General features: G+C 47.0%; 1 protein-coding gene across 1 annotated transcript in view; it reads left to right on the top strand.

Annotated features, from left to right (window-relative positions):
• The window catches only part of SUGP1 (SURP and G-patch domain containing 1), a 170901-nt gene that overhangs the window by 57088 nt on the left and 89038 nt on the right, over window positions 1–24775 (top strand). Inside the window, exons 2-4 of the mRNA XM_063914565.1 lie at window positions 13128–13293; window positions 14826–14917; window positions 21258–21479. Of these exons, the coding sequence (XP_063770635.1) occupies window positions 13128–13293; window positions 14826–14917; window positions 21258–21479 (480 nt within the window). The remainder of the gene's footprint in view (window positions 1–13127; window positions 13294–14825; window positions 14918–21257; window positions 21480–24775) is intronic.

Genomic DNA, 24775 nt, shown 5'->3' with positions numbered 1-24775 from the left:
GGTGACCACGGAGGCCAGCCTGAGAGGCTGGGGAACAGTCACACAGGGAAAAAATTTCCAGGGAAGTGTGATTAAGTCTGGAGAATTCTCTCCGCATAAATAAGCTTAGAGCAAATTTATAATGCTCTAAACTTAGCTAGACCTCTGCTTCAAGGTCAGCCGGTATTGATCCAGTGGGATAACATCACGGCAGTCGCCCACGTAAACAGAAGGGCGGCACAAGAAGCAGGAGGGCAGTGAAAACTGCAAGGATTTTTCGCTAGGCGGAAAATCATGTGATAGCACTGTCAGCAGTGTTCTTTCCGGGAGTGGACGACTGGGAAGCAGACTTCCTCAGCAGGCATGACCTCCACCCGGGAGAGTGGAAACTTCATAGGGAAGTTTTTCAACATGATTGTGGACCGTTGGCAAAGACCAAAGGTGGACATGATGGCGTCCCGCCCGAACAAAAAACGGGACAGGTATTCCGCCAGGTCATGAGACCTTCAGGCGATAGCTGTGGATGTTCTGGTAACACCGTGGGTGTACCAGTCTGTGTATGTGTTCCCTCCTCTGTTTCTCATAACCAGGGTATTGAGAATTATAAGACATAGAGGAGTATGAACTATACTAGTGGCTCCGGATTGGCCAAGAGGGACTTGGTACCCGGAACTTCAAGAAATGCTCACAGAGGACTAAGGGCCTGGGGAGCTAAGAAGGGACTTGATTCAGCAAGTACCATGTCTATTCCAAGACTTACCGCGGCTGCGTTTGACGGCATGGCGGTTGAATGCCGGATCCTGAGGGGAAAAGGCATTCCATAAGAGGTCATACCTACCCTGGTCAAAGCCAGGAAGGAGGTGACCGCACAACGTCATCACCACATGTGGTGAAAATATGTTGCGTGGGTGAGGCCAGGAAGGCTCCACGACGGAAATTCAACTAGGTCGATTTCTACACTTCCTGAAAACAGGAGTGTTTTGGACCTCAAATTGGGGTTCATTAACATTTAAATTTCGGCCCTGTAGATTTTCTTCCAGAAAGAATTGACTTCAGTTCCTGAAGTCCAGATTGTAAAGGATGTATTGCATATACAGCTTTTTTGTGCCCCTAGGGGCACCGTGAGATCTCAACATAGTGTTGGGATTTCTTAAAATCATATTGGTTTGAACCGCTCAAATCTGTGGATTTGAAATATCTCACATGGAAAGTGACCATGCTGTTGACAAATATCTCACATGGGAAGTGACCATGTTGTTAGCCCTGGCCTCGGCCAGGCGATTGTCAGAATGGGCGGCTTTGTCTTACAAAAGCCCATATTAAAATTTTCCATTTGAACAGGACAGAACTGGGACTCGTCTCCAGTTTCTTCATAAAGGGGTGTCAGCGTTTTCACCTGAAACAACCTCTTGTGGTGCCTGCGGCTACTAGGGACTTGGAGGACTCCAAGTTACTAGACGTGGTCAGGGCCCTAAAAATATATATATATAGCTCTCAGCACTGCAGGGCTCCTGTTGCCATGGATACGCGCACTTCTATCCGGTCACTGCCCATTTGCGGCGGATGTCTTTAGCGTTCCGGTTACCTTGGCTACAGGCGCACCTCGTCACACGTCACAGAGCCGCGACCGGAAGTCGGGCGGCGTCACCTTCACGCGCGCACTGCACTCGGACCTCACGGGGATATAAGGTAAGCTTCATCACCTTTCACAGTTACACACCTTGACAAAGGGGCATGTAAGCCCCGAAACGTTGGCTTTTATGTAATCATCTTCTTGAATACAAATTGATTACTTCACCTAAATCCTCGAGTGCCGCTGTTCTTTTTTGGATATCTGCATTACTATTACTACAGAGGGCACCGGGGTACCAGAACGCCAGCCAGGAGAGTGCCAGTCCCATTTGGGATATATATGCTATTTTGGCGCAAACAGGCCACTCTGTTCGCCAGCAGGGGTCAAGGCACCTCCCCTCCAGTATTTCCTTTCCTTTTTTGAATTTCTTGCTGCACCCTATTGTCCAGGTGGGGTCCCACAGTCACCCACACTGCGGTGTACACACAGCACCAGGCTTTCACCAGCACCAGTGACTCGCTCCCAACATGGAGACCACATCCACCTTAAGGCACGACGGGGATTCACCGGGATGCAGAGGGATGCCTTCAGTTCTGGGCGAATCATTCAGCTTTACAGACGACGACGCAGAGCGCCTTCGCTTCACAGAACAATTAGGCGCAGCCGAACGTACAGGGGGCATAGAGGATGTTTACCACCAACTCCTCAAGCTAAAACGCCGTGAATGCGACTACCTACTGCATGGCATTTCCCTGTCGGAATACCACCGTGAAAAATTAATTCCACGAGGCTTCAGGGTGAGGAATGTCCCCACTATCGGGCGGTACAACCCCGAGTTCTGCAAAAAGTGGGTAGGCATACTCAATAAGTGTAGTCTCGATTTGATCCTGTTGGTAGTGGAGGAATCGGGTAGAGAGTTAAAGCAGACCAGAGACAAGATCTCTAAGATCGAGATTGAGCATAAACCGGTCCTGCAAGCAGAGGTCAACCAGGATTGGCTTAACAAGCTGCAAAAACAATGTGAAGACTACAGAAGAGACTTAATTAAATTTAAGCGCAACAAACAACAAATAGTCAGAGAAGACTATGACCTAAACAAGGTATATAGATGGCTGATGGGAGGTCCGGAGGGGGGACAAAATACCACCTATAATGCCAGGGGCCGGCAAGGTTGGAGAAGACGGCGTGAGCAAAAAACTTTTACTGCCGGTACTTCAAATAGTGACAGCGAAAGCGTCTTTTTGGACTCGGATGGGTCAGCCAGGGCACAACCGGTCCCTTTAGGGACACCAGCGGGTACCCCGGCAGGACAAGGCAGAAGAGGGCGCCCACCCGCAGGGGCAAGCAATGTTCGCGAATTAAAAGCGCGAGCAGCCAAAAAGAATCCCTAGTCTTCAACCTTTCCAGCAGATCCTTCTCTGATACAGAACTGAGAGTTCTGGAGAAGGGCCTCTCCTTCGTACCCACCAACCCATTCAACAAATTCCAGTGGCAAATCGACCTACACCGCTTCTCAAGGAAGCTGAGATTGCAGGAATACTTTCAGGACTCCAATCTCCAAGATCCCCCAGAAGTTTCCTTCTGTGAGAAATTCTACCAGACCCGACATAAATCAATGTTCGATCCCCCGTCATCCAACTCATCTATACAAACATTTACCAGATTACTGGATGATTCAGTCGCCAAGTATTCAGCAGCGACACCCACTACACACCGGAATCTGTCCAGGGCGGAGCAAGTGGCCCTCAAGCAACTAGGAGCATACCGGGATGTAATTTTCCGACCAGCAGATAAGGGAGGGGGTTTAGTCATCCTTAACCTCTCCGACTACATCAAAGAAATTGAGGGACAACTGGCCGACCCGGAGACTTATGAAGCACTGACACATGACCCCACGGCCGAATATCAACACGAATTGGAGCTATTATTGGACCGGGCAAAGTCTGAGAAGTTACTCACAGCCAAGCTGTGTGAAGCCCTCAAGCAGGCTAATCCACGAGTACCCCTTTTCTTCGTGGTCCCCAAAATGCACAAGAACGCCACAGCCCCGCCGGGCAGGCCAATCATAGCCGCAAGAGAGTCCATCTGTCAGCCCATCTCAACATTTCTAGACTGCATTTTGCAACCGTTGATCACCAAACATCACAATTACATTAAGGATACCACCAGTTTCCTGGAGCGGATCAACAACGTAGGACTGGTACCCGAGGGGACTTTAATGTGTGTGATTGATGTAAAGAGCCTTTACACGAGCATACCCCACCGTGAAGGCCTGCAAGTTATGCATGATTTTCTCATCAAAGAAAAGATGGACACTCTCGACACAGGGCTTTTTATGCAACTCCTCACCTTTACCTTAAAGAGGAACTATTTTTTGTTCAATGGTGCTTTTTTCCAGCAGCGAACAGGTTGTGCGATGGGGAGCAACGTCTCCCCATCGTTCGCGAATATATATATGTTCCAGGAGGAACACGATACATTCTTTGAGAATGAAGATATAGCGCAAAACATCTTGCTATTCGTCAGATACATTGACGACTTGTTCTTACTCTGGACGGGTGATAAAACACGGTTTGAACGACTGATAGAGGAGGCAAATAACAGACCCTCCACGATCAAATACACCTACAATATCAGTAATGAATCAGTGAACTACCTGGACGTCAAGATCACAATCAAGGAAGGAACCTTAATTACCAGTTTGTTCACAAAGCCCACCGACAAAAATGTTCTCCTTAAGGCAAACAGTCATCATCCCAGACCCCTGAAAGAGGGGCTCCCGAGGTCTCAGATGATCAGGGTCTCCAGGATCATTAGTGACCGCTCTACCCTTGATCAGGAGTTAGACACCTTAATTGATAAATTTACACAAAGGGGTTATGACCATCAAAAACTCCTAACACAGAAGAAAGAAATCATGGAGACTCCTAGAGCAACACTACTGAAACCCACGACACGCAGGAACCAAACGGTAATACCATTCGTGAACCAGTTTAATACAGCAAGCCCGGTCATACAGAGAGCCACCAGAGCCTTATGGCCCATAGTAGCCTCGGACACAAAGCTCCCCACGTTCAGGAAGAAGCGGCCCATGTTATGCTTCACTAGGGGTAAAAGTATTAGGGACATCATAGTGCACTCCGACATCACGGGGTTTCAAAGTGCGATACAACGACCTGCCACGTTCCTTTCGAAGGCCCCAGGATGCTACAAGTGTCCCAAGTGCACCACTTGTAATAATATGACTACAGGATCCTCCTTCAAGCACCCACACAAAGATAAAGTGTATCAGATCAGGCATGTAGTCACGTGCACCACTACACATATAGTGTACATACTCACCTGCCCGTGCCATCTAGTATACGTGGGCAAATCCATCAGAACACTCAGAGAGAGGATGGCCCTTCACAGGTCAGCGATCAAGCAGGCCTTATTAGGCAAACCATCGGATCAACCTGTGGCAAGGCATTTCGCCCTGATGGGTCACTCTCTGAATGACTTGAAACAACAGATTATTGACCACGTACCCCGTAACATCGGAGGAGGAGACAGGGACCGGAGACTACTCCACATAGAGTCCAAATGGATCTTCGAATTGGGCACCATCAGCCCGGGAGGACTTAATGAGAAGTTCTCATGGAACATTTTTCTATAGCCATCATCGCATAGTCCAGGGCATAGCAGCCCCATAATGTGTTCCAGTACTGTACAACTTGATATTGTCACTTTTCCATCCACACACAGCCCAAAGTTTTCATCCGCACTTTTTTTCACGAGCCTGTGGCGGTCAAGACCTGGTGGAAGCCTGTCCCCTTTGTACAGCCCCCGTCGCATACTGACTTTGCCGCCAACTATATGTTAGGACTAGCCATACTTTACAATCAGAGTTTTATTGGCATTGTGAGCCAGACTCATTAAAGTAGTGACTTCAAATCCACACCTTTATGGCTTATTCATTTGCCAGACAATGTTTTTTGACACACCACCGAGGTCAGGCCCCCACCAGGTTGTGACATATCCACTTATCCCCTGGCTCCCGGATCGTACCGTGCCCCAGGGTACAGTGATGGTTCCCATGTACCTAGGCAGCGAGCACAATGCACTTTTTTCACTTATTTCATTTCATTTATTTTTTCTAGCAGGTGGTTCACGGATACACCCCTCACAGCTCTCAGCACTGCAGGGCTCCTGTTGCCATGGATACGCGCACTTCTATCCGGTCACTGCCCATTTGCGGCGGATGTCTTTAGCGTTCCGGTTACCTTGGCTACAGGCGCACCTCGTCACACGTCACAGAGCCGCGACCGGAAGTCGGGCGGCGTCACCTTCACGCGCGCACTGCACTCGGACCTCACGGGGATATAAGGTAAGCTTCATCACCTTTCACAGTTACACACCTTGACAAAGGGGCATGTAAGCCCCGAAACGTTGGCTTTTATGTAATCATCTTCTTGAATACAAATTGATTACTTCACCTAAATCCTCGAGTGCCGCTGTTCTTTTTTGGATATCTATATATATATATATATATATATATAATATATATATATATATATATATATATATATATATATATATATATATATATATAGTTAGGACGGCTGGAGTCAGAAAGTCTGACTTGCTGTTTATACTGTATACACCCAACAAGCTGGGTGCTCATGCTTCTAAGCAGTCTATTGCACGCTGGATTTGTAGTACAATTCAGCTTGCACATTCTGTGGCAGGCCTGCCACAGACGAAATATGTAGATGCCCATTCCACAAGGAAGGTGGGCTCATCCTGGGCGGCTGCCCGAGGAGTCTCGGCATTACAACTTTGCCGAGCAGCTACGTGGTCAGGGGAGAACACGTTTGTAAAATTTTACAAATTTTGATACTCTGGCTAAGGAGGACCTGGAGTTCTCTCATTCGGTGCTGCAGAGTCATCCGCACTCTCCCGCCCGTTTGGGAGCTTTGGTATAATCCCCATGGTCCTGACGGAGTCCCCAGCATCCACTAGGACGTTAGAGAAAATAAGAATTTACTTACCGATAATTCTATTTCTCGTAGTCCGTAGTGGATGCTGGGCGCCCATCCCAAGTGCGGATTGTCTGCAATGCTTGTACATAGTTATTGTTACAAAAATCGGGTTATTACTATTGTTGTGAGCCATCTTTTCGGAGGCTACTTCGTTTTGTTATCATACTGTTAACTGGGTTCAGATCACAAGTTGTACGGTGTGATTGGTGTGGCTGGTATGAGTCTTACCCGGGATTCAAGATCCTTCCTTATTGTGTACGCTCGTCCGGGCACAGTACCTAACTGAGGCTTGGAGGAGGGTCATAGGGGGAGGAGCCAGTACACACCATGTGACCTAAAAAGCTTTTTAGATGTGCCCTGTCTCCTGCGGAGCCCGCTATTCCCCATGGTCCTGACGGAGTCCCCAGCATCCACTACGGACTACGAGAAATAGAATTATCGGTAAGTAAATTCTTATTTTTAATGTATAGCAATAAAAATATATCATTTGGTTCGAGTGCCCCTATAAAGATGCTTTTCTTGCTTCTTTTGAAATTATTGATCATAGGCATCGGGGGTAGCACCTAAAAAGATGTACATGTAAATTAAGAGACAAACAGTCTATTAAATAATAAGTGCACTAGAACCAGCAGCCTAAAGAATTTAAATGATATGCTCTTTGGATACTAGTGCTGGATTTATCCATTCCCATGGTATGCCCATTATATGTTTCTCTGGCATCCATAAGGGATATGGGTGTGGTTCATCAAATCGACAGTATCTAGGTCGACCACTGTAGGTCGACAGTCACTAGGTCGACAGGGTTTCTAGGTCGACATGTGCTAGGTCGACAGGTCGACATGAGGTGGTTTTTTTTTTTTGGGTGTCGTTTTCTTCGTAGAGTGACTGGGAACCCCAATTAGTGCACCGTGTCCCCTCGCATGGCTCGCTTCGCTCGCCATGCTTCGGGCATGGTGCCTCGCTTCGCACGGCACAGATTACCGTTGCAATCGTTGTCCACGTGGATCATTAAGTATGAAAAAGTTCAAAAAAAGAAAAAAATGTGAGAAACTCATGTCGACCTAGAAAACCTGTCGACCTTCCATCCCTGTCGACCTAGTGACTGTCGACCTAAACATTGTCGACCTAGACAGTGTCGATCTTCAGACCGGATCCCAAGGGATATTGGGGACAGATTAGTACGATGGGTATAGACTGGTCCAAAGGAACCAGTGCACTTTAAATTTCTTCAACTGGGTGTGCTGGCTCCTCCCTTACGGGTCAGTTTTGAAAAAAGTGCCCTCAGGAGAGGATGCACACTCTGCAAGCTCCAGAGTTTTTTCTTCAATTTCTATTAAACTTTATTTCTTTCAGTATGCTGTTTGGGCAACAGCATACCTGCCCTGTGGGAGGTGGGGGGCGGTCACCGGTCTCTTGAGATGCAGAGCCACTTCCCCGCTGCAGGACCACCATCCTGAGGGGCTGTTTGCTCAGCAGGGCATGGCGCCTGGTCTGTCGCAGCCGCAACATGCCGCACACCCCTAACACTGCCTGAAGGTGATCATTGTTGGTGAGTACACACTGGGGACCCCGCTAGGAGGGTTCCCCGGTTCACTGTGCCGCAGAAGCGCGGGTGAGGAGTACGGGTCCCTCCTGGGGGGGAATCGCTGTAGCCCCTGTTTGAGACTGGATAAATATTCTTGTACCAAGCATTTATGTGAGGCTACAAACACATAGGGAGACACGGCCAGTATAAATATTACACAGTAGCTCCAGCTCCCTTACGGGGGGCGGAGCTACATCAGAGCAGGCTCTGCAGCATTTTGGCGCCTTCTTCTGCATATGCAGCAGCAGCCTTATACAGCTCCTCCATAACGGTTACACGCTTGATCACTGGTACCGGGTGTAGAGGAGGAGAGCCGCTATATTGTGCACAAATACCATTCCTCTGAGGGAATTTTCATAAGACAGTCTCACTGTTGGTTATGTATATGTAAAACGCTGACAGCCTCACTGGGGATGTGCAGCGTTGTGTGCGCTGGTGTCCTCTCTCCTGTGTCTCCCCTCACATGCAATAGGGCAGGCTTGTATTGTTTTTCAGGCTGTGTTATGTGTATTGTACCTGTTTTTCTACTTTACAATGGTAAAACAGAAGTTATGCAGTGTATGTAATGCTAGATTTTCCCCTATCTCATCTGGATCTATATCATGTGAGCAGTGTAGTCAGTCATCACAAAATGCTGATAATGATGTGGGGGAGAGACGAGAGCCCTCCTGGCTGGGGGCTATTAAAACTATGATGTCTGATATGTCCTCACAACTCACTGCAAATGCCAATAAAACTCAGAAACGGCAACAAGCAGTGGCAAATCTAGCTGCTAAACATCTCCCCCTGATGGGGATGAGGTGGATCCCATAAGTGGGGACACCACACCTACACAGGGTATTGAACCCCTCATATTGGCTATTCGCAATCCTGTTAAATCTCTTACCAGCTTTGGAAAATATGCGTGGTACACTACTACTGGCCATAAACAAGTTGGTCCAGTCCAAGGTCATTGTTCCAGTACCCCTACAACAACGAGGACAGGGTTACTACTCCAGTCTGTTCGTAGTACCAAAACCAGACGGGTCTGTGAGACCCATTCTGAATTTGAAGTCCTTGAATCCTTACCTGAAGGTTTTCAAATTCAAGATGGAATCTTTGAGAGCAGTGATTGCAGGCCTGGACCAACAGGAATTCCTAGTGTCCCTGGATATCAAGGACGCTTACCTCCATATCCCATTTTGGCCTCCTCATCAGGCCTATCTGCGGTTCATCCTACTGAACAATCGCTACCAGTTTCAGACGTTACCCTTCGGCCTGTCTACAGCTCTGAGTGTGTTCTCGAAGGTTATGGCGGAAATTATGTTTCAGCTCAGGGTCCAGGGGGTCAACGTAATTCTATACCTGGACGATCTCCTGATAAAAGTGAGTTCCAGGGAGCTTCTATTGCTCCATATAGATTGCACTATCCAACTTCTGTATCACCACGGGTGGCTCCTCAATCTGCAGAAGTTCCACCTGGAACCGTCTCAGTGGTTCCTGTTTCTGGGGATGCTCCTGGATACGGTAGCACAGAAAGTGTTCCTCCCAGAGGAAAAAATGAGAACACTTCACTTCAAGAAATTGTTCGCATGGTGCTCCGACCTGCTTGAGTATCCATTCATCTTTGCATAAAATTGTTTAGAAAGATGGTGGCCTTGTATGAGGCGATACAGTTTGGAAGGTTTCATGCCAGACCGTTCCAATTGGATATCCTGAACAAGTGGTTCAGCTCCCAGATGTACCGGATGATTCGACTGTCACCCCAGGCCAGGATTTCACTCCTGTGGTGGCTACAGTCTTCCAACCTGCAGGAAGCTCGACGCTTTGGGATTCAGGATTGGATCCTCCTCACGACGAATGCGAGTCTGAGAGGATGGGGAGCTGTCACACAGGGGGCGCAGTTCCAGGGTAGGTGGTCTGCCCAAGAGGCCCTCCTTCTGATCAACCTATTGGAACTTCGGGCCATCTACAATGCTCTGATTCAGGCCTCCCCTATACTCGGGGATCAGGTGATCCAGGTTCAGTCGGACAACGCCACGGCTGTGGCGTACATCAGTCGACAAGGAGGGACAAAAAGCGGAGACTGCATGCGAGAAGTGTCAAGAATGCTCTTCTGGGCATAAAGAAATGCAAGAGCACTGTCCGCGATTTTATTCCCGGGGGTGGACAATTGGGAAGTGGACTTCCTCAGTCGGGGACTACACCCTCAGGTGTTTCAACAGATCTTCGACAGGTGGGGCTGCCCACAGATCGACATGATGGCCTCTCACCTCAACAAGAAGCTTTGTTAATATTGCTCGCGAACCAGAGACCCTCAGGCGAGCGCAGTGGATGCGCTGACAATGCCTTGACCTTACCAGCCGGTCTACCTTTTTCCTCCGATTCAGTTGATCCCCAGGGTACTCAAGAGGATCAGGCATCAAGGAGTGCAGGCAATCTTGTTTGCCCCGGATTGGCCCTGAAGAGCGTGGTATGCGGCTCTTCTGGACATGTCCATAGAGGACCCTTGGCCTCTGCCGCTCAGAAGAGATCTTCTTCCACAAGGACTGTTCGTCTACCCGGACTTACGGCCGCTTCGTTTGACAGCATAGAAGTTGAGCGGAACATCCTAGCTCACAAAGGGCTTTCCAAAAAGGTAATTGCCACTATGGTGCAAGCCAGAAAACCTGTGACGTCAAAACGCTATCATCATATCTGGCAGAGATATGTCTCTTGGTGCGAGGAACGCACATATCCATCTGCGGAATTCCACTTGGGGAGATTCCTTAGTTACCTGCAGACGGGAGTGGGTAAAGGTTTACGTCTTGGATCCATTAAGGTCCAGGTTTCGGCTTTTTCTGTCTTCTTCCAGAAGAAGTTGGCTCTCCTGCCAGAAGTTCAGACCACCTTGCAAGTGTTGCTTAACATACAACCTCTGTTTGTGCCGCCTACGGCACCTTGGGATTTGGATGTGGTTTACGCTTTCTACAGTCCACCTGGTTTAAACCTCTGATGACGGTAGAAGACCAGTACCTCACGTGAAAGATGGTGATCTTACTGTCTCAGAATTAGGGGCCTTATTGTGTATACTTCCATACTTGATCTTTTACAAGAACAGAGCAGAGCTCAGGACTAGACAGCAGTTCCTGCCAAAGGTGGTCTCCGCGATTCACTTGAATCAACCTATTGGGATTCCGTCCAGTATTGGCACTTCTGGCTCTCCGGAGGCATTGGATGCAGTGTGAGCCTTAAAAATCTATGTCAAGCTGACGACTCGGATCAGAAAGACTGATTCCTTGTTCGTGCTGTATGATGCGCAGAAAAAGGGTTATCCTGCTTCAAAGCAGTCTATTGCTTGTTGGGTTTGACTTACTTTCCAACAGACCTATGTGTTGGCAGCCTTACCTGTTCCCCAGCCTCTAAAGGCCACTGTACGAGATCGGTGGGGTCTTCCTGTGGAGCAGTGCAACTACCTGGTCGGGGAAGAACACCTTTGTGAAGTTTTACAAATTTGATGCCCTGGCCAAAGAGGATATCCAGTTTGGCAGGCGGTACTGCAGTCTTCTCCACACGTTCTGGAAGCTTTGGGACATCCCCATCTTACTAATGTGTCCCCAATATCCCTTATGGATGCCAGAGAAAATAGGATTTTAAATACCTACCAATAAATCCTTTTCTCGTAGTCCATAAGGGATATTGGGCGCCCGCCTCTGTGCGGTGACTTTCCGCAGGTCTGTTAGGTGTTACCTGTTCAGCTGTTGCTCTTAATGTTGCCAGCCGTTGCTGGCCCGGCAATGTTTTGGTGTGCTGGTGTGTAAATCTCACCACACTTGGGGGTCATTCTGACGTGATCGTAGCAGCACAGCTACGATCACTTCCGCTGACATGTGGGGGGACACCCAGCACAGGGCTAGTCCGCCCTGCATGTTAGGCCGCCACCCCCGCACAAGTACAAAAGCATCGCACAGCGGCGATGCTTTTGTACTTGAAGAGCAACTCCCGGCCAGCCGAGGGAGTTACTCGTCGCTGCGTGACATCACCCAGCTGCTGCGGCCCACCCCCCGCACAGTCCGGCCATGCCTGCATTGGCCGGACCGCGCCCACAAAACGGCGGCCAAACGCCGCCATGCCGCCCCCTCCTGCCCAGCGACCGCCTCTGCCTATCAGGCAGAGGCGATCGCTAGGCAGCGACAGCAGTCAGATGTCAGCCATGCACCGGCGCATGCGCAGTTCTGACCTGATTGCTGCGCTGCGATAAACTGCAGCGAGCGATCAGGTCAGATTGACCCCCTTATTGTTATGTTCCTTCTCTCAAGTATGTCATCGTCCTTCGGACACTGTTTTACCTATAACTGACCTGTAGGAGGAGGCATAGAGGGGAGGAGCCAGCACACCCAGTTGAAGAAATTTAACGTTCACTGGCTCCTTTGGACTCGTCTATACCCATTGTACTAATCTTTCCCCAATATCCCTTATGGACGACGAGAAAAGGATTTACTGGTAGGTATTTAAAATGCTATTTTTTTTACATAGCTTTCTCTACCTACCTTCACATGTATTTCATGTATTGCTTGCTGCTGTGGGTCATTGATAGACTATAGCACAGCGTCCTGCTGATGAGCAATCCGTGATGGCATGGAGTAGCATAGTATAACATCCATTCATCCCTGTTTGTCTACAAGGTAAGAAGCTGTAAGAGAGGGAGTAGAAAGAAGGGCAGCGTGCACTGTTTTGTGGAGGAATTCCTGGAAATTGGATTCCTTAAGCACATGGTAGACTGCTGTTACGTGCCGTATATTAGGATTCCTATGTGAAAAAAATGCAAATTGGGGGTATAAAAGTCCTTCAAGTATGTGTGAAAGGAAAATTGAGGGACCTTTTCCAAAAGGCATATTTTACACTTTAAAACTTTAAAAAAGAGCAAATGTTAATCATGTTAGGTATAGTAGTTGAAATTGTCTGATCATTGCAAAAGGGTTTACATTTTAGCCTGCTCTATCTATTTCAGGGGTTGGTGGCAGGCGATTTGCATCTGCTCCTCCAAAACCTGCAAAACCAAGTGCGTATATCCTATATCAAGAGGAACTCATAGCGAAGAAAAAAAGGGAGATTGAGGCTAAAATAAAACATCAAGCTAAGCAGCCTCACCAGAGCATCCCAGTTCAAGGCACAAAGTGAGTTTATGTGGGTAAAAAGAAATAAATGTCTTGTAAAGTTGCAAGGTACTGTATATGTTCACTTTAGTAGTGCAAGAATAAAAACATAAGAAAACAACTGAAACACCTAGATTGTTCAGTGTGAAAAAAATGATTTGCCACAACACTGGATGGAATTGTGAAGCACAATTTGCTAGACATCTGTAGATGGGTGTGGGTCGTTTTATCGACAGTATCTAGGTCGACAATGTTTAGGTCGACCACTATAGGTCGACAGTCACTAGGTCGACATGGATGGAAGGTCGACAGGGTTTCTAGGTCGACATGTGCTAGGTCGACAGGTCTAAAGGTCGACATGAGGATTTTTATTTTATTTTTTTGGTGTCGTTTTCTTCGTAAAGTGACCGGGATCCCAAATTAGTGCACCGCGTCCCCTCGCATGGCTCGCTTCGCCATGTTTCGGGCATGGTGCCTTCGCTCCGCTACCGCTTCGCTCGGCACACTTTACCGTTACAATCGTAGTCCACGTGGATCGTTAAGTATGAAAAAATCCCAAAAAAGAAAAAAAATGTGAAAAACTCATGTCGACCTTTAGACCTGTCGACCTAGCACATGTCGACCTAGAAACCCTGTCGACCTTCCATCCATGTCGACCTAGTGACTGTCGACCTATGGTGGTCGACCTAAACATTGTCGACCTAGACACTGTCGATCTTCAGACCGGATCCCCTGTAGATGCCTAGCAATAAATTTATAGTCTTTGCTGTGATGACATATTAAGATGCTGGTGTAAATAAATGAAATAGCCGCAATCATTAATTCCTACATGCCTTGTAATATGTTGATAAACTTGGCTGGATCTGTGCAAATGAATAGAAATAGTACTAAGATAAGAATTTGCTACATCTAATGAGTGCTGCGACAATTTGTGATGGCTAATACAAAACTATCCCAAAACTGCTGCTAATTGAGTAAAATGCCGTAGTAGGTGAGTGCTGGCAGTGCTATATGCAACTCTCCCCAAACTTTATTTTTATTATTTGTAATAAAGACTAGTCTAATTGAAATTTACACAAATAGAACACTTGAAAAATGGATAGCGTGTACACTGGATGTTTTATTTTTGTTAATAGCTTGGTTTTGGTAATGTTATATTTTTAGGAAGGATTCAGTATGTGATCCCAACTCCGGGATCCCGAAGGTGAGCTTAGTGTGTCCCCTCACGGTCTCGCTACGCTCGCCACGATCGCTACGATTCGGGCCCGGTGGCGAGCTTCGCTCGCCACACTAATTTGTTCCCCCTCAGGGGGTGGCGTGGACCACCCACCGAGTGTGTATTCCGGGCTTCAGTTGGGATTCTGACCTCTGGGTTTCCCATGGCTGTCGGGATTCCGGCGTGTGTATCCTGACTGCCGGGATCCCGACATCTGGGAAACTAGCTGCTTTCCTTTAGGAATAACTGCATTTTTTTTTTATTGAGAAGGTAAAGTGGTTTTATAACAATCGGCCACATTGAGACACAATAACGTAGATTGTTTTTAACATTGTAGCTCTACATCCTCCTCCACATCAAATAAATTTGCAAACGATGGCAGCTTCTTGCAGCAGTTTCTAAAGTTACAGAAAGAAAAGTCAGGAACAGGTGAGTTGGTTATGCTCGACCATCATTATTGTAATGCATTTATGTTTTGTAAGATTCCTATAAATAAATTTGTATCTTGAAAAACGATTGATAGTGTTGCATTGTGTACTTTGCTGTTAAAGTGAGCTTATGTTCTCACCAAGAATGCAGCCATAGGTCTTTGAGCTGAGCCGTAGTGCTGTGCTCCCAGGGACTCATAGGTGCAGTATACAATGTGGATTCATTTAAATATTTCCAATTTGTCCTTGCCTGGGAATCGGGTTGCTGCAGCCTAAATATGAACGCTCTCACACTAGCTCCTGCAGGGTTCATGAGCACCTAGCACGTAGCTACTGTTGGGTCCCCAGTGCTGCCTTATCCTGTCCCTCACACAAGTGGGCAGACCAAAAACTGCAGACACCTTCTGCTGCACCATTAGTGTACATTCTTAAAACACTTTGAACACAGATTTCTTGTATTATTATTTTTTTCTCTGACGTCCTAGTGGATGCTGGGAACTCCGTAAGGACCATGGGGAATAGACGGGCTCCGCAGGAGACTGTGCACACTAAAAGAAAGATTAGGTACTATTTGGGGTGCACTGGCTCCTCCCTCTATGCCCCTCCTCCAGACCTCAGTTAGAATCTGTGCCCAGCCAGAGCTGGATGCACCTAGTGGGCTCTCCTGAGCTCACTAGAAAAGAAAGTATTTGTTAGGTTTTTTATTTTCAGTGAGATCTGCTGGCAACAGACTCACTGCTACGAGGGACTGAGGGGAGAGAAGCAAACCTACCTGCTTGCAGCTAGCTTGTGCTTCTAAGGCTACTGGACACCATTAGCTCCAGAGGGATCGAACACAGGGCCCGATCTCGATCGTCCGTTCCCGGAGCCGCGCCGCCGTCCCCCTTGCAGAGTCAGAAGACGGAAGATTCCAGGAGAAAATCGGCGGCTGAAGACTCCGGTCTTCAATAAGGTAGCGCACAGCACTGCAGCTGTGCGCCATTGCTCCCACAGCACACCACACGCTCCAGTCACTGGTGGGTGCAGGGCGCTGGGGGGGGGGGCGCCCTGGGCTGCAATTAGATTACCTTTTGGCAATAAAAACACACATAATACAGTCTAGTACTGTATATGTGTAAAAACCCCTGCCATTAAAGTACATAAAAGGACAGAAGCCCGCCGCTGAGGGGGCCGGGCCTTCTTCCTCAGCACACCGGCGCCATTTTCTCTTCACAGCTCAGCTGAAAGGAAGCTCCCCAGGCTCTCCCCTGCAGTATCCTGGTACACAAAGGGTGAAAAGAGAGGGGGGGGCACATAAATTTAGGCGCAAAATTTGTATATACAGCAGCTACTGGGAAAACACTGAGTTGTAGGGTAATCCCTGGGTTATATAGCGCTGGGGTGTGTGCTGGCATACTCTCTCTCTCTCTCCAAAGGGCCTGGTGGGGGAACTGTCTTCGAATAGAGCATCCCCTGTGTGTGTGGTGTGTCGGTACGCATGTGTCGACATGTCTGAGGTAAAAGGCTCCTCTAAGGAGGTGATAGAGCGGATATGTGTGTGGGAGGGTGTCTCCGTCGACAGCGCCGACACCTGTTTGGATATGTGTAAGTGCTGAGGTAAAATTATTGCACAAAAGGTTAGGGAACAGAAAGGAAATCTACCCTGGTCTGTCCCTATGTCACAGAGACCTTCAGAGTCTCTCTATGCTCACTATCCAAAATAACAAACACTGGTATCGACACGGAGTTTAACTCCACTGTCGACTATGATAATGCAAAGTTACAGCCAAGAGGGCTAAAAGATATTCAATATATGATTATTGGAATATAAGAGGATTTGCATATCACTGATGACTCATCTGTCCCTGACACGAGAGTACACATGTTAAGGGGAAGAATGCTGAGGTAAATTTCCCTCCTCTCATGAGGAAAAAGAGCGGGAATCTCCAGACAAGAGACGGCAGCTTCCCACAAGAGAGTTCTCAGGCTGTATCCTTTTCCCACTAGGGCCAGGATGTGTTGAGAATCTTCCCCTTGGGTGTCCTGTTTGCACTAGCTATTCTCAGGGATCCTGCAGATAGTGTGCACATTCTAGTATACTGCCCAGACCGGCGATTGTGTCGGCATGGGTTTATAGCGCTGTGACAGCGTGAACAGGTACCTTATCTGCAGAGATTGAGACCCTAGTATGCATATAAATATATTAAGATGCTGTCTTAAGTGATAGATATATAATTATAAAGCATGCCCAAAGGGACATGAGTATACTGGGTCCCAGAGACAAAGCTATGTCGATTTCTGCTTGACGTGTCCTGTAGAATATACATTGGACAGATGATGCCAACTTAAGAGGCATATGGAAGGCTGAGGATTGTGTGGAGAAAGGTTCTCGGGCCTGGTCTCCACAGCTATAGTTGGTAATTCTGCTAGTTGCACTATATTCCTGCACAGCCTAGGAAAGCACGACATTATTAAATGCAGCTTTTCGAATAAAGAAACAAGAAAGTCTGAGGTGCGTCCTTTCTTGTCAGAGCCGGGGGCAGAGAAAAGAAGCTGTATAACACAGCTAGTCCCCAGGAACAGAAGTCCTCCCCGGCCTCTACAAAAATCCACCGCATGTCGCTGGGGCTCCACAGGCGGAGCTAGGCCCGGTGGGGACACGCCATCGTAAGTTCAGCCACAAGTGGGTTCACTCCCTGTTAGATCCCTGGGCAATAGAAATTGTGTCGCAGGGATACAGGCTGGACTGTGAGAAGATGCCCCCTCACCGATGACCCGGCGGGCTTTCCCCCAAGAGAGGGAGCCAGTGTTAACTGCAATTCGCAAATTGTATCTTCAACAGGTGGTGGTCAAGGGTCCCCTCCTTCAACAAGAGGGTGTTATTATTCGACCATGTTGTAATCCCGAAACCAGACTGTTCGGTTAGACCCATATTGAATTAAAATCCCTGAACATATACCTGAAAAGGTTCAAGTTCAAGCTGGAATCGCTAAGAGCGGTCATTGCAAGCCTGAAAAGGGGGAGACTTTATCGTGAATCGGGACATAAGGGATGCATACCTTCAGGTCCCCATTTATCCACCTCATCAGGCGTACCTCAGAATTGCGGTACGGGATTGTCATTACCAATTTCACCAAGGTAATGGCGGATATGATGGTGCTCCTGCGGAAGCAAGGTGTCACTATTATCACATACTTGGATGATCTCATAAAAGCGAGATCAAGAGAGCAGTTGCTGGACAGCGTATCACTTTCTCTGGAAGTGAAACGGCAACACGACTGGATTCTATATATTCTGAAGTCGCAGTTGGTTCCTACAGCTCATCTGCCTCGCCTAGGCATGATCCTAGACACAGACCAGAAAAGGGTTTATCTCCCGATAGAGAGAGCTCAGGAGCTCATGACACTGGTCAGGAATCTATTGAAAAACAAAACAGGTGTCAGTGCATCACTGCACTCGAGTCCTGGGAAGGATGGTGGCATCATACGAGGCCATCCCCTTCGGCTGGTTCCATGCAAGGACAATGGAACTTACTGGACAAGTGGTCCGGATCACATCTTCAGATGCATCGGTTAATCACCCTATCCCCCAGGGCCAGGGTGTCTCTCCTGTGGTGGCTGCGGAGTGCTCACCTTCTCGAGGGCCGCAGATTCGGCATTCAGGACTGGGTCCTGGTTACCACGGATGCAAGCCTCCGAGGGTGGGGGGGCAGTTACACAGGGAAGAAAATTCCAAGGTTTGTGGTCAAGCCAACAGACTTGCCTTCACATCAATATCCTGGAACTAAGGGCCATATACAACGCCCTAAGTCAAGCGGAGTTCCTGCTTCGCGACCAGCCAGTTCTGATCCAGTCAGACCGCAGGGGCTCATGTAAACTGCCAAGGCGGCAGAAGGAGCAGGGTGGCGAGGGTAGAAGCCACCAGAATTCTTCGCTGGGCGGAGAATCAAGTAAGCGCACTGTCAGCAGTGTTCATTCCGGGAGTGGACAACTGGGAAGCAGACTTCCTCAGCAGGCACGACCTCCACCCGGGAAAGTGGTAACTTCATCAGGAAGTTTTCACGCAGTTTTGCAAATTGATGGGAACTGCCTCAGGTGGACTAGATGGCGTCCCACCTCAATAAAAAGATAAAAAAAGGTTTTACGCTGGGTCAAGGGACTCTCAGGCGATAGCTGTGGTCGCACTAGTAACACCGTGGGTATTCCAGTCGGTCTATGTATTCCCTCCTCTTCCTCTCAGACCCAAGGGCTGAGAATTGTAATAAAAGGAGGAGTGTGAACAATATTCTTTGCTCCGGATTGGCCAAGAAGGACTCCGTACCCGGAACTGCAAGAAATGCTCTGAGGACCCATGGCCTCTGCCTCTCAGACAGGACATGTTGCAACAGGGGGCCCTGTCTGTTCCAAGACTTACCGCGGCTGCGTTTGACGGCATGGCGGTTGAACGCCGGATCCTTGCGGAAAAGGGCATTCCGGATGCAGTTATTCCTACGCTGATAAAGGCTAGGAAAGACGTGACGGCAAGACTTTTTCACTGTATATGGCGAAAATAGGTTGCTTGGTGTGTGGCCGGGAAGGCCCTACAGAGGAATTCCAGCGGGGTCGATTCCTGCACTTCCTACAGTCAGGAGTGACTATGGGCCTAAAATTAGGATCCATAAGGGTCAAGATTTCGGCCCTATCCCTTTTTCTCTCAAAAAGAACTGGCTTCACTGCCTGACGTTGTTACAGGGGTGCTGCATATTCAGCCTCCTTTTGTGCCACCAGTGGCACCTTGGGATCTTAACGTTGTGTTGGATTCCTAAAATCCCACTGGTTTGAGCCACTTAAGACCGTGGAGCTAAAATATCTCACGTGGAAAGTGGTCATGCTTTTGGCCTTAGCTTGGACTAGGCGTGTGTCAGAATTGGCGGCTTTGTCATGTAAGAGCCCATATCTGATCTTCCATATGGAAAGGGCAGAATTGAGGACTCGTCCCCAGTTTCTCCCTAAGGTGGTATCAGCTTTTCATTTGAACCAACCTATTGTAGTGCCTGCGGCTACTAGGGACTTGGAGGACTCCAAGTTGCTGGACGTGGTCCGGGCCCTGAAAATTTATGTTTCCAGGACGGCTAGAGTCAGAAAAACTGACTCGCTGTTTATCCTGCATGCACCCAACAAGCTGGGTGCTCCTGCTTAAAAGCAGACTATTGCTCGCTGGATCTGTGGCACGATTCAGCTGGCACATTCTGCGGCTGGACTGCCGCATCCTAAATCAGTAAAAGCCCATTCCACAAGGAAGGTGGGCTCTTTCTTGGGCAGCTGCCCGAGGGGTCTTGGCATTACAGCTTTGCTGAGCTGCTACTTGGTCGGGTTCAAACACATTTGCAAAATTCTACAAGTTTGATACCCTGGCTGAGGAGGACCTTGAGTTTGCTCATTCGGTGCTGCAGAGTCATCCGCACTCTCCCGCCCGTTTGGGAGCTTTGGTATAATCCCCATGGTCCTTACGGAGTTCCCAGCATCCACTAGGACGTCAGAGAAAATAAGAATTTACTCACCGGTAATTCTATTTCTCGTAGTCCGTAGTGGATGCTGGGCGCCCGTCCGAAGTGCGGACTCTCTGCAATACATGTATATAGTTATTGCTTAACTTAAGGGTTATTGTTATGAGCCATCTTTTAAATGAGGCTCAGTTTTTTGTTCATACTGTTAACTGGGTATAGTTATCACGAGTTGTACGGTGTGATTGGTGTGGCTGGTATGAGTCTTACCCTGGATTCCAAATCCTTTCCTTGTAATGTCAGCTCTTCCGGGCACAGTTTCCTTAACTGAGGTCTGGAGGAGGGGCATAGAGGGAGGAGCCAGTGCACACCAGATAGTACCTAATCTTTCTTTTAGTGTGCCCAGTCTCCTGCGGAGCCCGTCTATTCCCCATGGTCCTTACGGAGTTCCCAGCATCCACTACGGACTACGAGAAATAGAATTACCGGTGAGTAAATTCTTATTTTTTTCGATTTTACAAAGGGTGCTTAATGCACCAGCAAAGGAAGTAAAAATAAATAAATAAATTCACATGCAGTGCAGGTAGTGAGTCTGGAGAACATGGCCACACTTGTGCACTCAGGAATGCTTGCTTGTTTTCTGTTGTAATTTGCTTTGCTTTTTATTGTTGTCTTATTGATGGGTTAATGGAAAACGGAACAGGAAGGTTACACTGGCAATGCAGCACCCTTCCTCCTAATTGTGGAAGATAACTCACTGTCTGGGTTCTGGATTTTGTATATGTTTGATGCACTGTCATTATACGGAGTAGAAACTAGAAAGTTGAAATCAGACACTACTACTTTGTGGTTTCTTTAGTAATTTAAGACTATTTTGCAGAAAACTCTGCAATGAGTTCAAGTGGGAGCTCTCGGGCTGCTCAGAAGAAGCCTCTCCTCATAGGGAAACGACATGGTCCTTCTGTGGAGAGTATGCTCAACCAAGTGAAGTCCTACTCCCGTACTAAGCAGACCCCTAAATTAAACCGTGACAGCGTATTTAAGTCCCCTGACGATGATGATGATGACGAAGAGGATTATGAACAGTGGTTGGAAATAAAAAGTAAGTTGCTGAAGGTGAGAGGGTTGTATTAGGAAAGACGTGGTGTTCGGATGTATTTCTTAAATGGTAGTAAATGCAATATGAGGATGTGGTGCACCAGCTGTATGGACTGGCAACTTTGGGCTAAAAAATATTAATTAACATGGATGTCTCATTTTGATACTGTGCAAATTACGTAGACATTGATTTCCTGAAATACAGGCACTGCTGTGTTATGGCTGGAGACTATGGGGTCTATTCAGTTACTGTCGGATTTTTAAAAAAGTCGGAAAAACTGCACTTTCTGACTTTTTTAGGTCGAATATTGATTCGACCTATTCAATTATAGTGCCGTTTTTCCGACTTTTTAAAAAATCCGACTTGTCAGAAAACACGTAGATTGGCGGATTAGCCGTGGATCCGCGTGTTTTGTCCGATTTGCTGGCGAGTATGACAGTTTTTGTTTGGTCCGTTTTCAACAATGTCAATCTGTCTTTAAGGAAAGTCTGATCAGCATTGTCGAAAACGGTCAAAAACCTGTCTGAATTGTCCACAAATTGAATACTGAACTGTCGGATTCTTTCAGTCAGAGAGGATCCGACAGGCATTGAATAGACCCCTATGGGGCAAATGTAACAGGTTCCCATTTTCTGCATATGTTTTTTTTTTTGCAGGATTGAAAACAAAGATTTAGCAATAAAAAAAAAAAGACAAAACCAACTTTATTTCTTTTTTCCTTAAAAAAATAAAAATAAATAATAAAATAATATATATATATATATATATATATATATATATATATATAAAAAATTAATTTCTTTTGTGTGTGTGTAGGGGTACTACTTGTATCTCAAGAAATTTATTAGTTAGACATGTATTTGTATCTTAAAACCATTTAATGCATTTCCGTGTAATGATTTGTAGTTATTTTTAATATTTAATACTTCTTGTTTGCAATTGGTCAAAACAACTTAGAGATTGCAACAAAGTATATCAAAAGGAAAGTTATTGGGGTAAAATGTAGCTACATTGTGTAAAAAGTTAGAAATAATGAGCTCTGCGATATACAGTATATCCTTCTCTTTTTTTATTGTACTAGTTTTGCATAGTATGCACAGCATTTTTTTTCCATTTTCACATTGTAAGGTTTAGATTAATTAAAAATCACAAAATACACATATAGGTATATTCAATTGAGGTCGGATCCATTCCGACATGCATTTCTCGGAATGGATCCGACAAGGGCTATTCAATGCCCATCTCAATTCGACTTTAAAAAGTCGAATTGAGATGAGGGACCGGAGAGGGCGGACATCAGCGCTGCAGGAGGATGTGGCACAGCCGCCAGACTGCATGGCAGCGTCCACCCGGCTCCAGCAAGCGGGACCTCGCTTGCAGGAGCCGGGTGGACGCTGCCGTGGGCGGCGGCTGTGCCACATCCTCCTGCAGCGCTGTGCTGTAGCGTTGCTGTCCCCCGTCTGCCTGCGGCTCTCCCCCCTCTCAGGTCCCTCATCTCAGTTAGACTTTTTTTTAAGTCGAACTGAGATGGTCGGAAACGGGCCAAAACCTGTCGAATTTGTCCCCGTTTCCGTCAGATGCACGTGAATCTGCAGCTATACCGCCAATTCACGTACTATTCGACATGTCGAATTCACCGACTTGTCAAATAAAAATGCTGGGGACTGAATAGATCGATATTGCTCCTTTTAGTCAGGAGACCTTGTTAATATCTTTATGGGGCATATTAAATTTTGCGCAGAAGCCACTGGAACAGGTCCTGGTAACACCTGACTAGCCGGGATGTAGTCGGGATCCCGGCGGTCAGAATACTGGCGCCAGGATCTCACCCATGGAGTGGGAATAGAACCTGTGGCGATCATAGCAAGCCCACAAGGGGCTTCATTGCGCTCGCCCCTCTGCTGGCATTCTGGGGGTCGGGATCCCGGCGTCTGTATTCTGACTACCGGGATCCTGTACCCAACACGACTAGCCAGCTTGGGCTCAAGGTTTGGCGAGGATGATGTAGGGTTTGTTTCAAGGTTCCTCTTCCTTAGAAAGGAGTATGTTAGAGACCACCAATAGTAGCATTAGCTTCCTGCAGTTCTTCAGTCTCCTCCTACTCTGGCGAAGACTCCAACTAAAAGCAAAGAGTAGAATATTTATTGAAAGCCCTCCAGCAGACACTAAAGATTCAGTATAGTGGGAAATCCACGATTCCTGACATTTCTTTGTTTTAAGAGGAATGGGAAGCAGACTATTTTCTCCCTCTCGGTAGAAGTCCTTTTATGCAAAACATAGGATTCAGATTTCCTACAAGTTGCAGTTCCTTTATATTCTCCCTAGTGAGCATATAGTGAAATGTGAATTTCCTACTGTTACCTTAAGGGTTAGGGAGATTGATGCCACTTTTATTTTGATTTACTCCAGTTGACCTGTGGTAGCTGTGGTGTGGGAAAATAAGGCATTGGAAGTTGCTCAGAATAAACTATGAATTATTTGATTTCTGGCACACACTGATCAAATTTGGTCAATCTTGTGGAACATATTAGAATATCTGGGTGACGCTGACATTGAGTTAAGATATCATAGAAGTTTAGGGCTGGAGATTCAGATGTACAATCCAAAAGGACCAGTCTTGTTTGTTCCATAAATGGCAAGATTATTTATTTCCCGGGCCACAGAAGGATATAGTCAGACCTCCAGTGGAAAATACTCCACTTGTGAAGGACAGCGGAGTGGAATACAGGTTTTTGGCTGTAAAGTGTCCAACTTTCAAGCCATCAATAATACTGAAAGCATTAGGAAAAGGTTAGCATCCCTGGTTCTTCTGTATTGGGGGACAATCTGTGTCTCCTCTTGGGCTATGGTTTGATTCCACCACAGATCTCTGGATGAGTGGAATTGTCTTTTCGGATGCATAATAGATCTGAAGTCTCATCCAGACTTTCATGTATTTATTTATTTTTTACAACTCTCCTTGGAGACAAAACAGAGCAGATGGGTTTGAGGCTATATGTCCATCTCTTCTTATTTCAGGAACTGGACAGGTTCTTTCTGCACTTTGTAAAAATAAAATGCTTGAACATCCAGCTTTGAGCGGACAAGTTTAAAATCACCTTGAGGCCTGTCGTCAACATGGTGTGAAGCTGGGCAAGTTTATATTGTCCATGTACCTCATGTTAAAATCTGTCTCAATTTTTCTGTATAGTACCACAATTTTCAGCTTTGTGTCCCTACTCTTCTGTCTTTTGACAGTGCCGAGTGTGTTCACAAAAATTATGGCAGTGGTGATTACCCTTCTAAGGTCCAAGAGTTAA

This window comes from Pseudophryne corroboree, chromosome 1, assembly GCF_028390025.1.
Source record: "Pseudophryne corroboree isolate aPseCor3 chromosome 1, aPseCor3.hap2, whole genome shotgun sequence".
NCBI classification, from domain to species: domain Eukaryota; kingdom Metazoa; phylum Chordata; class Amphibia; order Anura; family Myobatrachidae; genus Pseudophryne; species Pseudophryne corroboree.
The sequence above is the reverse complement of the archived record's forward strand: the minus strand, read 5'-3'. Positions and strand labels throughout refer to the sequence as shown.